This window comes from Trichoderma asperellum, chromosome 5 (assembly GCF_020647865.1).
Source record: "Trichoderma asperellum chromosome 5, complete sequence".
Lineage (NCBI taxonomy): Eukaryota > Fungi > Ascomycota > Sordariomycetes > Hypocreales > Hypocreaceae > Trichoderma > Trichoderma asperellum.
In genome coordinates this window covers 3863479-3877891 of record NC_089419.1, presented here as the reverse complement: position 1 = coordinate 3877891, position 14413 = coordinate 3863479, and the positions used below count along the sequence as shown (strand labels likewise).

The 14413-nt window shown below is 45.1% G+C and overlaps 5 protein-coding genes across 5 annotated transcripts; 2 read left to right on the top strand and 3 right to left on the bottom strand.

Annotated features, from left to right (window-relative positions):
* Positions 1–170: 170 nt before the first annotated feature.
* On the bottom strand, positions 171–2853 carry TrAFT101_009413 (uncharacterized protein). Its single transcript, XM_024909038.2, has 3 exons — positions 2554–2853; positions 2180–2473; positions 171–2122 (listed from the first exon to the last, which is right to left on the bottom strand). The coding sequence occupies exons 1-3, from the start codon at positions 2776–2778 to the stop codon at positions 335–337; spliced, it is 2307 nt and encodes a 768-aa protein (XP_024755223.1). The 5' UTR covers positions 2779–2853; the 3' UTR covers positions 171–334.
* Positions 2854–2958: 105 nt separating this feature from the next.
* On the top strand, positions 2959–5001 carry LXR3_2 (L-xylulose reductase). Its single transcript, XM_024909039.2, has 4 exons — positions 2959–3937; positions 4036–4419; positions 4485–4617; positions 4670–5001. The coding sequence occupies exons 1-4, from the start codon at positions 3691–3693 to the stop codon at positions 4782–4784; spliced, it is 879 nt and encodes a 292-aa protein (XP_024755224.1). The 5' UTR covers positions 2959–3690; the 3' UTR covers positions 4785–5001.
* A 1059-nt stretch (positions 5002–6060) lies between these two features.
* On the top strand, positions 6061–7821 carry TrAFT101_009411 (uncharacterized protein). The gene is made up of 4 exons (XM_024902156.2): positions 6061–6312; positions 6373–6479; positions 6535–7118; positions 7194–7821. Exons 1-4 carry the CDS (start codon positions 6144–6146, stop codon positions 7621–7623), a joined length of 1290 nt encoding a protein of 429 aa, XP_024755225.1. The 5' UTR covers positions 6061–6143; the 3' UTR covers positions 7624–7821.
* A 592-nt stretch (positions 7822–8413) lies between these two features.
* Positions 8414–10846, bottom strand: TrAFT101_009410 (uncharacterized protein). Its single transcript, XM_066128638.1, has 4 exons — positions 10734–10846; positions 10291–10657; positions 8898–10221; positions 8414–8839 (listed from the first exon to the last, which is right to left on the bottom strand). The coding sequence occupies exons 2-4, from the start codon at positions 10513–10515 to the stop codon at positions 8580–8582; spliced, it is 1809 nt and encodes a 602-aa protein (XP_065984758.1). The 5' UTR covers positions 10516–10657; positions 10734–10846; the 3' UTR covers positions 8414–8579.
* Positions 10847–11456: 610 nt separating this feature from the next.
* TrAFT101_009409 (uncharacterized protein) lies at positions 11457–13584 on the bottom strand. Its single transcript, XM_024902856.2, has 2 exons — positions 13044–13584; positions 11457–12990 (listed from the first exon to the last, which is right to left on the bottom strand). The coding sequence occupies exons 1-2, from the start codon at positions 13314–13316 to the stop codon at positions 11776–11778; spliced, it is 1488 nt and encodes a 495-aa protein (XP_024755227.1). The 5' UTR covers positions 13317–13584; the 3' UTR covers positions 11457–11775.
* Between the last annotated feature and the right edge of the window lie 829 nt (positions 13585–14413).

Genomic DNA, 14413 nt, shown 5'->3' with positions numbered 1-14413 from the left:
TCATTCCGTCATAATGGTGTTATGGCATCATATCGCTGAACATTATTACTCATTATGATTAAACCAAGTGGATGTGTTTCAAAGAAAAGGTAGCTGGTTCATCCATGCTGATGCTGATAGTCATGTTACTTTTTCAAATATGTAACAGGACTTATGGAACTAGAGGACAGCGCCATACCAAATACACAACGAAATTTTGACTTTTTGAAAGTAGCAAAAAGTAACAAATTAGTTACAGCCTAGACTTCTATCAATACGGCTATACCCAATCTTCCACCCCTGGTCATAAGTCAAAGATACATAGTTAGAATCCCTCTGGTAAAAGTCAACACCATCAATGTTCACAAAAGTTCCAGGTGTAATTTTGTAGATCTCTATCCATATCGTCTTTTTTTATCGATCTTTCTTCCATTAGGTCCAGCCGGATGCTTTTGGCTTCATTCAAGCTGATCGGAAGTCCTACCGCATCTTCAAGAACGACGTTGGCCAGTTCATTCGGTAGCCGATTAGCAAGAGCTTCTTCAACACCAGATTCGCGAGACCACCAGTTCCGCTGCTGTGGTGGTACATTGGCTGTGGAAATAATAGGAATTGCTGGATCCACGAGGAAGAGAGCTAGAATTTTGCGGTGGCCTGGCCGCGTTGAGTCCTTAAGGCGAAATGAAGAAACCCGATGTTGCAGAAGGTTCGGAAAGAAAACAGCTCGAGTATCAGCATCTCCTGTAGAAGGGCTGTTCGTGGTGAGAACGCCGCCAATGTTTTGTAACCTGTCGCGGTTGGCATTTGGGATAGCGAAAGTGCGCTCGATCGGATAATGTTGGTCTTGTTCGTAACCGAGATTTACAACAAGCTCCTCACGATCCGCAGGCGTACGAAAGTCAAGATGACAGTCGGTAATATTTTCGGAATCGTAATAGAAAAGCGCGGTTGCGCAGATATGCTCATTTAACATTCCCTCTGTGTGCCATGATCCGCCTTCAAACTCAGTAGGATCGTTGTTCATATATAAGTCATGATAATCGGAAAGGTTTAGGGACAATGATCGTCTCGGGTTTGACGAAATATCGGAATCCGATGTAGAAGCCTCAGAGGTGCCCGGCTTGTAAGAAGATCCCTCTAAATCTAGATCGCTGGCATCTTTGTTGAGAGGGGTCATATACCAATCAGCAAGCTCTCTCGATACCTCAAATTTAAATTCGGGGTCTTCGGGATTGAGGTGAACATTAGCCAACTTGACGATAACTTGGATACGAGATGCTCCGTTGAAGAAGCCGCTCGATTTGACGTCAGATGCCTTTAACCGAATGTGGCTATCATCGTCAGACACAGGTTCTGGCAGATTGAGCTTGTGCGTTTCAACCATCCACTCCATATCGCGCTTAAAACGTTCAGAGTCCCGATACTCTGCTGTGTAAGGCTCCCTATCATCGCGCCATGGCTCACCTTCGTCAAGTGGACGATTCCACGGCTTGCAACCTCTATGTTGACAAATTTCATTAGTTGTACACTCTTCGCGCGCCTGGGTCGTTGTCAAGCGCTGAGTTTCAAACTCTGTAGGCCATCGGTATATAATATCCCATGCCGATAACGACTTCTCGATGAAGCGTTCAATAATAGGGTATAAGCTTGCATGATCCACTGGATGCAAGTTATTGATATAGCTGTCGATTTTGGCAGACTGGCCATCAAGTACAACGTCACATGGCAGCCATTGGAATTTGTGTGAAAGAGAAGGCATAGATAGCTGATAAGGTGCTGACGAAGACCGCTTAGGATCAGCCATTTCGATTGGCTTTGGAGCCGGAAGGATAGTTCCAACACCACAGTGGCTCAAAGCGTCCGTAACATTAATTCGTTTGTCAAGTAGTACGGGAGTACGGCCATAGATGAATGGCCACAGAGAGGGGTGTACAAGGTCGAGAACCTTGCGGGTGCTACCTGGATGCCAATCTTTTTCTCCATCAGGAACATTCTCAAGTTTTGCAACTGCCGCCCGAAGATCATCTCGTAAGGTCTCGGGGACAAGGCTATCGGATTTGATGACACAAGAAGAATAGTCAAATATAGGAATAAGTCCAGTCTTTATAAATAAATCCGCTTTAATTCGCAATTCGCGAATGCACTAGTGGTTTTTTCTGTCATTTAGGTGTTCTCTTGGCATTACGGATGTAAAACTCACAGCTTCTGCCATTGCGGGAGTGAAATCTGCGTAACTTCGATATTCTTTCCAATTCATTTCTAATGTCTCTTGTGTCCACTTTTTGGCAATTTGAGGATTGAAAACTTTTTCCCACCACTGAGCCTTGTTTGTGATCTCCTCTACAAACTTTAACATACAAACTTCTCGTATCAGAAGTGTTGCAGCTTTCCAGTCATAGCCTTCAGAACCTATCAAGACAGGAAATCGCTTGTCTTCGGGCGGCATATACAGTAACGGAAGACCTAAACCAGGAATTTTGAGATGTGACAATACCTATAGTCATCGTCAACATGCATTTATTAATGAATGTTGAGGGTAGCGACATCAAAACAATGAACAAAAATTAAAACTACCTTGTTGCGAATTTTCATTTCATTGACAGCATCTTCGATGGCCTCGTCAATGAGTGAGCCCAGAGTCTTGTCTAGTGAGGCATCTGGCTCATCATTGTTGTGATAGGAGTCACGGAACCATTGTCGAGCATCCCACATGTAAGGCCTTTTATTTTGGGACTGAACCCATGCTTTGAACCCGTTAATTTCCTCTTCGGAAAGCCCGAATTCTGCGTTGCCCATCATGATTGTTGTTGTAAAGTGTTGCTTGAACTGGGCGCGTATCGCCAGGGGCTAGGCAACAGGAAGACTTTAATATGTAGCAAACAACGCTAGGCTAATTTTACCTAATCGCCATGTGCGTGCCTAGAATACGAACGAGTCTCGCGACCCGGGATTTCAGCTTAAACAAAAAAAGCACGTGAAGCTATGAAGGCTACCTTATATAATATGATTTATAATAATAAACCCTCAAAAATCACTACAGTATGTGTGTGATTCATGTTCTCTCCTTTTCTTCCCTTTTCCCATCCAGAATTACAGACAGGAAAGCTCCTAGCCAGAAACGAAAGGCAAACATCCTTTGTAGGCTACTACTCTACCCCGCACTTTCTCGACTCTTGAACCCTCGCCCAGCCAGATTTTCTCAGGGGATGGTAGAGTCTCTGGATAGTACTATGCGCCGCACCAATCAATTTTAAACTATGTTGGAGAGCGGAATGGCATAGTAAAGATAAATGCCGAAGCTTCAGCTATGACTCCGTGCAAAAAAGGCCGGGAGGGGATTGGTGGCCGCCACTGAAGGCTCCTAAATCGAGAGGGGGTTTGCCGTTAATAGGTGGGGGTTGGTGGGGGTTGTTGATCTCTTCTCAGCTCAATACTCATTAGTATGTGAAATCGGCCACCATCTGCGTTCACTAATCGTTCCACCTCTGGGGCAGAACACAATGTCAAGACCAGTTCAATGCGAAGTCGGAAGCGTCTGGTGGAGTAACTATTAAGCCTTTAAACTGGTTTCGCATTAGGCGCGGCGAAGTAGTAGAAGCACTATTAAAATAATAACTCATCCAGACACTTCAATGCCATCGACCTTGCATCAATGTCATTTCGGATTTATCAATAGCTATCATAATATCAACATTACCCAAGTGGCCTAGAATGACCGAAAGTATCCAAAATGGCGTCTTCCGGCGTAACAACACGACGCCCCCTGCGGATAACGGGGTGATGTCTCTCTTCTCCCTCAAAGGCAAGACAGCAATCATATCAGGCGCAGGAGGAGGGATTGGTCTTGCCGCTGCCAAAGCATTCGCCGAAGCGGGTGCCAATGTGGCTATTTGGTATAACTCAAATGAAGAGGCTATTGACAAGGCAGTAGGCATTGAGAGAGCCTTTAATGTCAAATGTAACAAAGACGAGCCCGAAGAAGAAGAAAAAAAAACCCGTTTTTCTTATTCCACCGATTCAAAGCAACTGTCTTGTACTAATCATGTTACTGAGCAGGCAGAGCGTATAAAGTCAACGTTACATCCTGCGATGAAGTAGAAATAGCGATGGAGAAGGTTATCAAAGAATTCGACGGCCGCCTTGATGTATTTGTCGCCAACTCTGGCGCTTCTTGGGGCGATGAAACATTTGTTGACGCAGACATTGAGAGATACCATAATCTCATGAAAATCAATGTTGACGGAGTAGTCTATTGTGCACGTGCCGCTGGCAAGCACTTTCGGAGACAAAAGAAGGAAGGAACAACTATAGATGGAGCAAAATTGGGTAATTTTTCCAGTGGCAGCTTCATCGCCACCGCCAGCATGTCTGGACACATTGTAAATATTCCTCGACGCCAGGCGGCGTATAACGCTTCAAAAGCGCATATTATTCACTTTTGTAAGTTGGCCCACGCTCCAATTTACCTCCGAAGCGATATCTTACACTAAACTATTTTGGTAAAGGTAAATCTCTTGCCATCGAATGGCTTGGGTTTGCCAGAGTTAATAGCGTCTCCCCGGGATATGTTAACACCGGCTTGTCTGGGTCTGTGGCTGAAGAAGTTATGAATTCAATTAAAGATAAGATTCCTATGGGGTAAGTAGATACTTCAAATCCTACCATAGAGACACCTAGTTAACAGTTTTAGACGTTTTGGAGAGACGGTAGAGATGCAGGGAATTTACCTATACCTGGCCTCCGATGCCTCTTCTTATGCAACTGGGGCTGATTTTATTGTTGATGGTGGCTACACTGCCCCCTAAATCATGCATCAGACGTCTAAGTGGAACTGTAATGGTAACACCGCACCAGAGAAAAGTACTCTGAATTCCATCGCTTGTCGAAAAAGAGCCGATGTTTGAGATTAAATATAAATACATCCTTAAAATATAGCTTCAGACCCCGTAGACTTATTGATAGTTCTTCAAAAAGTTCGCTCTTCTCTTATAAATATTGCTTTTTAATTTTACAGATCAAGAGCTTCTTAACGGTATGTTCACCCGTATAACGCATTGCACACTTGATCTAGACTTCAGCTTTCATTATTCACTGTGTATAATAGCTGCCTATTGCAAAGTCTCTCTTGGCTTATCCCAGGGCTCGTTTAGCGGAGCAGATAGACAGGTGTACATGTATGATGAAATTTGTATAGAAAAGGAGCTGTTAATAGTCTGCTAATTCCTTTCTCTTATTTTTCCGCATCAATCAAACTTAGGTCAATCAGCGGCTAAACCGTACATGCACCCTATCCACACCACACCTCACAAAACCAAGTCTAAGAGTACTCAGAAGTTATAAAATGCCAATTTATATCGTGTAATCTATCACTATAGTAAACATCCCGAAGCTCTGTCGCTTGGTAAAGTTTCAGCCTAATCCCTACACTCATAGCTGCAGTGGTGTGCGGCTCAAGTTATTTACAGTGTTGCAGGCTGCGTATAAAAAAAGATCAATCTGCGCAAATACTTTGTAAGTAATATATCGCCATGTAATTGGGTTTAAGGCACGTAAATAGATGGAAATTAGAATAGAGCATCCCCTAAGTTATGTTTTCTTCGCTCACTTTGGCAAAAAACCTGCCCACTCCCATCATGCCAACAGTCTTTACAAAGTAATGCTCTGAAGTTGTCATATTCTTAAAGGCTATAAGAATGAAGCTTGCCAAATATATCACTTCATTTGTTTATCTGAAACAATCACGCCTCATACCGCTAATAACTACTGCGTGTTTCATAGAGCGCGCATTTTGGAAATGCTGGCTGTGAAGTTAGTCAGATCCTAGTGATTGCTAGGGACATCCTTCCCACTTGTAAAATGGAAGAAAGAATGATATAAGGGGGAACAATATTGAACAGATGAAATATTACTTTTTTTTTTTCCAAAAGCCCTTGCTTCGTTCGCACAGAGCGCTCTGCACACCGACACGACTGAATATCCCGCGATCGGACTAGTCAGGGCATTCGGACCTCCGAAATCTTCAAAGGGCGCGAATGATTTGTGCATCGTATTTATTGAAGACTGGCCCTTGACAAAAAAAATTCTGCAATCCATAAAGATCAAAATTTCAATGGGCAAAACCCGTCATTTTTTTGCGTCGTATACTCAAGAAGCTAAATTGTGCGATGGATATCAAAGGCGAAAGTCGTGTTCGTTCTATACCTGTTCCCAAGCGACATGACTTGGGTGAAAAATTTAGCGACTCTGAGTCATTCCCAGATGGAGGCTTGCGAGCATGGCTCGTTGTTTTTGGCGCATTTTTCGGTCTATTTGTATCCTTTGGTTGGACGAATTGTACGACATATCCATCATGGCATAGAAACATCGTATTCTTGTAAAAGCTGACTCTCATAGGTGTTGGCATTTTCCAAGAATATTACGAGACTCATCAGCTTGCATCATTGTCGCCAGGTACGGTATCTTGGATTCCGTCATTATCCATGTTTACGATCTTTATCGCGGTAATTGGAACATTTTCTCGAATCTGAATAGACCCAATTTCTTACTTTATCACAGGGGCCTTTTGTAGGGCATCTATTTGACCATTACGGTCCTAAGATTCTCTTGCTTTTTGGCACTGCTATCCACATATTCGGTCTCATGATGGCATCCATCTCTTCGAAATATTACCAATTCATTTTATCTCAATCAATATGCAGTCCAGTTGGAGCAGCCATGGTTTTATACCCGTCTTTTAGCTGTACTACAACATGGTTTCAGAAGAAGCGCGCTTTGGCGATGGGTATTGTGGCCAGTGGATCCAGCATGGGCGGAGTCGTAATGCCCATCATGGTAAATCGACTCATGCCTGTTATCGGTTTCGGCTGGACGATGCGAATATGTGCCTTTCTTATGCTGGGGTTGCTTATCATAACGAACCTGACTGTTCAATCACGCCTACGTCCACAGCCAAAAAACTACGATGCTGGAGCCTTGATAAATTCATTTAAAGACATTCCATTTCTATTAACGGCCATTGCTGGCTTTTTCTACTCAATGGGCATGTTTATACCTATCACCTTCTTAGTAACGTACGGAAGAAGCCTAGGCATGTCGCCACAACTTGCTGGATATCTAGTCTCTATGTTTAATGGAGCAAGGTAGGTCACATCAATGCGTGTCGTATGGGTCTGAAACTTTGTTCTCTATGCTAATCTGCCGTTGATGGGTTCTAGCGGTATTGGTCGTATTCTTCCAGGGTATATAGCCGACAAGGTGGGAAACTTCAATGTATCGCTTTGCGCCGCCTGCTTGTCTACCACTCTAGTATTCGCTCTATGGCTTCCTAGCCATTCTAATGCAGCTACCATGGCTTTTGCTTCTCTATTTGGATTCAGCAGTGGAACTTATACGGCAATAAGTCCCGCATTGGTGGCTCAGATATCAGATATACATGAGATTGGCCTGAGATCTGGGACCATGTATGCTTTCATGTCAGTCGCAGCATTGACAGGAAGTCCTATCGGAGGTGCTCTGATTACGGCTGCAAATGGGAGTTATTGGAAATTACAAATCTTCACTGGGGTCATGCTAGCCACGGGAAGTATTTTTTACGGGGCCTCAAGATTATATTTGGCAAAAGGCAAACTATGGGCGAAAGCTTAAGCATATTTGAAGGTAAATACATTCACCAATTGACTGAATACGCTCTCCTCGTTCATGTGGCACATATTTTGACTTAGCTAAAAACAGAACGGAAGGAGGGTCACTATAAACAGAGATACGACTGTCGAATAGCTGTAGCCAATGTTACTAGTGTTGCATATACAATGTAGGAAACAGATATAATATGTCAAATAATGCACAAAGAGTAGAGTTTTATTATAAAGAGAAACACAAATGGTTTGCTATGTTTGCAGCGAGACCGACTGCTCGGTCACCAATTGGGCGGGAGCCATATATTAAGCGCATTATCCTAAAGAGTCAGACAAAGGGACCTATCACTGGGATTAATCGGGAATGGCCAAGGTATTATGATCAAGCGGACGCATTATTACTACCTTGTAGTTTGTATGACTATAATGAGCTGGATTTTGGTATCAGTAGCTTTCCACTTCTCAATTGACGTACTCATTTTCGCGTCGCAAACGCTGTCCTTGGTCAGAAGCATAAGCCAATGATCCAACTTTATCCGGACTAAGAATTGAATGCATCATCCTAATGATTCACTCATAACGTATAAGTAAAGTATTTAGAAATTGTCCACTTCAATGTTAATAGGCTGTTGAAGTTCTTCACTACCATGCCGACTGTTACGATTTTGAGGGCGTGCGTGCCCAAGATCTCACTGCCAGGGGCGCAGTATGTCATGGTGATGTCTTTCACGAAAGAGTAAATAAGGGCTCTTGAATGGTTAGCCATATACAGCAAAAGAGATGTTAAGATGTTAAGACAGGTTAAGTTCTATAAACTACCGAACTTGGTCATATCGCATTGGGCTTTGCGTAAGATCACAAGTATCAGCGAGGAGGCCCTAAAACTATATCAAGCCTCTTCAAAGACTACTTCATATAAATACTATCCAATATTGTTTTCATTTTGATTTAATATAGTGTTTAACTCTAACAGTCTGGTACAACTTTGCAATCTACCACAGTTGTTTGTCCAGCCTTCACTTTGGCTACAGCATCTCTCAGAATACTTTCGAGTTGGTTAGCGTTCGTCACTTTCAGTGCGCAAATATCGCCTGCGCCAGCTGCTGCTGCAATACCAGCATAGTCAGGTGTTGGATTAAATGAAATATTCATTTCTTCGTTGGTTACCTGGGCGGCTTCACCGTCGGGATGAATCAACATGTACGATTTCCTCGGCGCATTCCATCCTATGCAAATTAGTACATGCCTTTCTAAGACGTACGGGGCCAAATACATAGAACTTACCATTGTTGTTCAGAACAATTGTTAAAATCGGAATATTATACCGTTTAGATATCCAATATACGCTCGAAGGCATGGAGAAGAGATACGTTCCATCTCCCACAATTTGGCATACAAACTTCCCCCTTCCTTCAGCATCAGTGGCCAGTTTAATGCCCAGAGCACCACCGCCGGACCAGCCAAGACCACCACCTCCGCAATTGATCCATGAGCCTGGTTTTGTCGGTCTTACGTTATCGTGAATAAAGCCAGTGTTGGTCACTGCCTCCACAGCCCATATTGTGTCTACTGGGCAAACAGTTCGAAGCACTTTACTCAGATGGCCCGTTCCAAAACTGCCATCAGGGAACGGTTGTGCCGCTTCAGTGATGCGTTCAATCTTGGCAGCATAAGAGCTACGACGCGCTTCTTCGGCTGTGGCCTGGTCTTTTGTCGCGAGGATCCCGGCTGCTTCGCCTGTCTTGAGATTTTGAAGGATTTGCTCAATAGAATTTAGTCCATCTGCCAGGTATCGAGCATTGGATGGAATATAGTGCAAAGGCATCCGTTGTTTTAAGGGGTCGGCATCAATGTGATATATCTTTGCATCCGGATTAGGCTTGCACCGCGTTGGGATCCATGGCACGTCGCAGTCTAGAACCAGTATAACGTCTGCTTCCGGAATAGACTCATCAGCTCCTTGTTTAACTCCTAGCCAGGCTGGATGGTCACCCGGAAAACACAGGTCGCTTGCCCCGGAGTCAAGCACACGTAGGGCCTTGATAATATCTGCTAACTCGACCAAAGCACTTGGAATACCATGATTTCGACCCGAATAGCCGGTCACAACCAGTGGCCTCTTAGCATTGGCCAACGCTTGAGCAATGTTGCTTGCAGCATTTGAAGGAAGGCCGCCTAATTCGACAGAATTCCAAAATTCTTGCTGAATAGAGTAAGGGCTGATCTCTGCCTCCATGACCTCTCTAGCCGCACAAAGGTATACTGGACCCTGCGGAGCGGTTTTGGAAAATTGCAACGCTCGGTTAACCATTTGCTTGACATTGACGCCTGTTTTAATCTCAGCTGTGTACCGGCAATATTGGCCAAGAATAGCCTTTTGATCAGGGACATCTTGTAACCAGTGGATAAACTCGGTGCGGGAGCCGAGCAGCTCACCCTCCTGAGTAAAAGGGGACATTCCAGCAAAGATGAGGACAGGGGCATGGCCACTTGAGGCATTGTGAACCGCCACACCGAGGGCCTGTGTTCCAACATCGACATGGACAATAACACACTGTGGCTTTCCAGTTAATCGGGCGTAGCCGTCTGCCATGGACATGGCCACCATCTGTCCACGTCAACTATTATCAGCAGCCGGTTTACAAGAAGCTAGGCTCTATGTAGGGAAGGATGATACCTCGCTAGGGCACGTAATAATACGCGGAAATTTTCCTTGCCTCTCTCGCTGGCCCTTCACCATGGCCTCAATCATACCTGGATGATCTGACCCCAAGTTGACGAAACAATGGGTGACCCCTGCGTCCCATATTGCTTCAAAGAATGCGAAAGATGTCGAATACATACTGGGCCTTCTTACGAACCCTACAAGTGAGTATGTTCTTGCTGACGAGTCGGACAGCATGCAGCAGAGTGAGACTATGATTGTTTTGCGTCTTAGGAGAACTAACCGGCAAAGAGCTTCTGCTCCGCGTCGTGCGCTGTGCCCCTGTTTAAAAGAATGTGACTATGGGGCCTCAACTATCGCTAGGCCGCATAAACCGATCCTTCCAGTGGACGCGATCAAGCCCCATTGATTAGCGAATCCCTACTCTGTCGTTTGTATGGAGTACCAATGCATACCCTGGCCTTCTCCTCCAGCATCGTATCGAGTAATAGCTAGTAATAACAGTCTGGGTCTCACTTGCAAATCCTGACAGGCGACTTTACGAGGAGAGACCCCAGCATCGGTCTCAATAGTCTCAATAGTTACAGGGCTCATGGCCCCGCTGCATGGATTTGCATATATGCGACATTCATAAATTTATGGTTACCATGGTTCGTCGGGGGAGTATGGTATCATCAGCTGTTCAAGGTTAGCCTCGCTGTTATTATTGAACTGCTCAGCCTGTGCCAGTTCTCTTGTCCTAGTGAAGTTGCAGCACTAATACATACTAGCTACAATTGTATGTTAATAGCCGACACGGCCGATGCGGTTTTCGCCGGCGTGGCCGCATGGCTACTAATCAATCATTCTAGCCTCAGAAATTCAAGCCCATATTCCCATGCCATCTGTACATGCCCTACGCCGTTTCGTTAACTCCATTTGTAGTGCCAACAGTATCGTCATTTCTTGGTGCCGCGTACCTGGTTGATAAATCTAGCTAATGGGCCCGCAAAAGCAAAGCAACACCACAGTATTACACTGTTCCGTATTCCGTAATCCTACATATGGATATCAATACTACTAGTACTAGGTACTAGTATTGTGTATCCACCACACACAACGGGCCGACCGCAAATGGAATGTCTTCAAACACTCGAAGATTCTGGATGGTGATACTACTCTGCAGATGCTGCTTGCATGCGTATCTACTCACTTCTAATCCCGTAGTGCCTTTAGCTTTTGACGCATCAAGAGCGCTTCCGCCGCATATATTCACTTATATAACTATTGACTGATTGATTCTTCAGATATGGAAACAAACAAGCATGTATAATTACTTTGTATATTTGAATCACTCTGTTTTCTATATATTAGTCTGATCTGAATGTTTCTTTACCGCGAAATCGTTAATATCACGGCGTATAGAACACGTATTAAAATAGCTAGGTTAGGGTATGAGAGGGGGCCTGAAGAGTCATACAACGAAAAGCGGATGAACCGCAGGATAAGGATAATCTCTTAAAGAGTAAACCGGAAGGTGGGATATGCATCACCCAGGTTATTCTTTACATCGTCGGGAAGGTTCAGTCTATCATCCCGCTCGCCGGCATCACGCTTCTTATTTTCACGCCACATGAGCAAGAACATAAGAGTTGCCGCGATTAATCCAACCCACATGCAGGCAAGAGCAACACCATAGCCAGTCTTATATGTGGGGGCCTCGCTGACGAGGAAAATGTTGCTTCCAATGATGCCCGCAATATTGCCAATTGTGACTTGAATTGACGAACCGAATGCGCGCTTCCATTGGCCAGATAAATTATTCTGCAGCCATGCAAGGGCCATGGGCGTGACCATGTAGGCGCCACCGAAGACGAGGAAGACGGCACCGAACTTGTAGTCTCGAGATTTTCCAACTTGGGCAAGAAGCATTCCATATCCAATAGTTACCAGGGCGGTTCCGAAAACAAAAAAACTATAGCGGTGCTTGAGTCTATCAGAGGCCCAGGCACCAATGATCATCATGCCGGCTGCAAAGACGTAGACAGGGATAGTGCGGACTTGTGCCTCTTCAGCCACCCAGTCGAATTCTAGCAGAATAGTGGGGAGGAAGAAGGTTCCAGACAGACCAGGGACACCGACTCCCAAGTAAACCAAAGCTCCAAGCCAAATCTTATAATCTGACAAGATGAGCTTCAGCGAAGCTTTGTTGAGGACATCCATGCGGCACGAGTCATCGACATCGGTTGCAAGACGACGGCGAAGCAGCTCTTTCTCTTCTGCATTAAGATATTTGGTCTGCTCCGGCCAGTCGATGATAAGAAACGAAGCAATGATGGCGATTGTTGAGGTAATGGCGCCTTCAATGATGAAGATCCAGCGCCAAGCGGCATACCCGTGCTTGCCACCGAGGTGGGCAATGGCATAAGCCAATAATCCGCCAAATGCACCTGCGACGACGGTGCTGCAGAAGAAGAAAGACATGCGTTTTTGATACTCATGTCGCTTATAATACTGCGATGTAACATAGATGATACCAGGTAGGAGACCGGCTTCGAAAATACCGAGCAAAAATCGAAGTCCAAGGAGTGCACCATAGGAATGGACAAATCCCATGCACATGTTGATAATACCCCAGCAAAACATCAAAGAAGACAGGTACAGGGAAGGCCGAAATCTTTTGATAATCATGTTAGAAGGTACTTCAAGAAGAATATAAGAGATGTAGTAAATCTGGACGAGTTAGCTTCTGTAATATAACGCGCCGTCATTTGTTCCAAGCTTACAAAAAGCGCGACATTGAATCGATTTCCGACGAGATCAAGTTCAGCGACCATTCCCTGAATACGAGCGTTGCTGATATTGATACGATCCAAAAAAGACATCATGTATATTACAAAGAAAGTAGGGAATATGATGATGTCCAGTTTCGTAACCAGCCTACTCTCGGCCTTGGGATCAATTGGGGAATCCGAGGAGTATTCGCTGCTTTTTTGAGGCGTCTGCGGGAGAGCCTGCTCACCCGTCTCAACGGGCATCTTCTCATCGGCCGTCGCCATATTGTAAACGTTGTGGTAACCCTGATATGGTAATATATATGGTCCCAAAGCAGGTGGTAATTGGGATACTATAGGAGGCAGGGGCAAAAGAAGAAAAAAGGGTAAAGAATCTGGAAAGGAACAAATGAGTAGTTGTGTAAGAACACTAAATGGTCACGTTGTGTGACATTGGCTTTGGCAAGAATGCAAGTGAGACATCTACAATGTGGGCGCTACGAAAGAAGGATGTATAAAAAGGAAACAAGACGGGTGATTAAGAACAGGCTCTGCCTGCAGATACGGATCGCATGGCCCGGGGTAGTGTTTAGCGAAGCTGTGTCTTCAGTCGGCTAATAAACGACGAGCCCCGTTGAGCAATGCAGCTGTTTGACATTGAGGACTGAGTTCCGTCTTGCATACGAGCCGTACTGCTGTAGCAGAGTAGGGAGTGCCGAGACGGGACCAAGAGTCTCGACACAGACGAGCCAACTAGAGCTAGGCCGCAGATTTAGCTTCCCCGTACCATCATGGTGGGAAGTCCAGAAACAGATAGCATATTCAATATTTTTTTCTTATTACGCAGGGGAAGCCCCGGCCCATGGTCGGCCGGCCCCCAATGGAGAGCAGTGAAAATGAAGAACCCGGACAACAGCTGTGAGCACATGCGTACGCTGCTCTTGCCTTTGCCCCAATCAGCTAAAAGCTTGTGGGTTTCGGCGTAACTCATTACAGATAGAGTAGAGCATATGCCTATGAAGCACAGCCGATGTAACGTGGCGAATTGAGTAAGGGAGCATGGCCTGATTTGTTCTGCCGAGCCGGACGATGCACTCGAAGGAGCATCTACAAGTACTACCTACGGTAGATGCCATGGAACGACTCCGACAAACAGGAGGGACGTCTTATAAAGCGCAGCAAGAGGAAGCTAGCCTCGTGCTAAATTCTACCAGTTCCCCACTTGGATTGGGTGCTATTAACCGTCAATTGGGTTTGCCCACTATTGACCCTCTTCGCTGTTCACAATCTCGATGTAGTCCTACTCATACGCAATTCCCCAGATAGATCTGTCTGCTTAGTGTTGATCCCGGACAGCCGCGAACTTGTGGATCGGCGCCGGG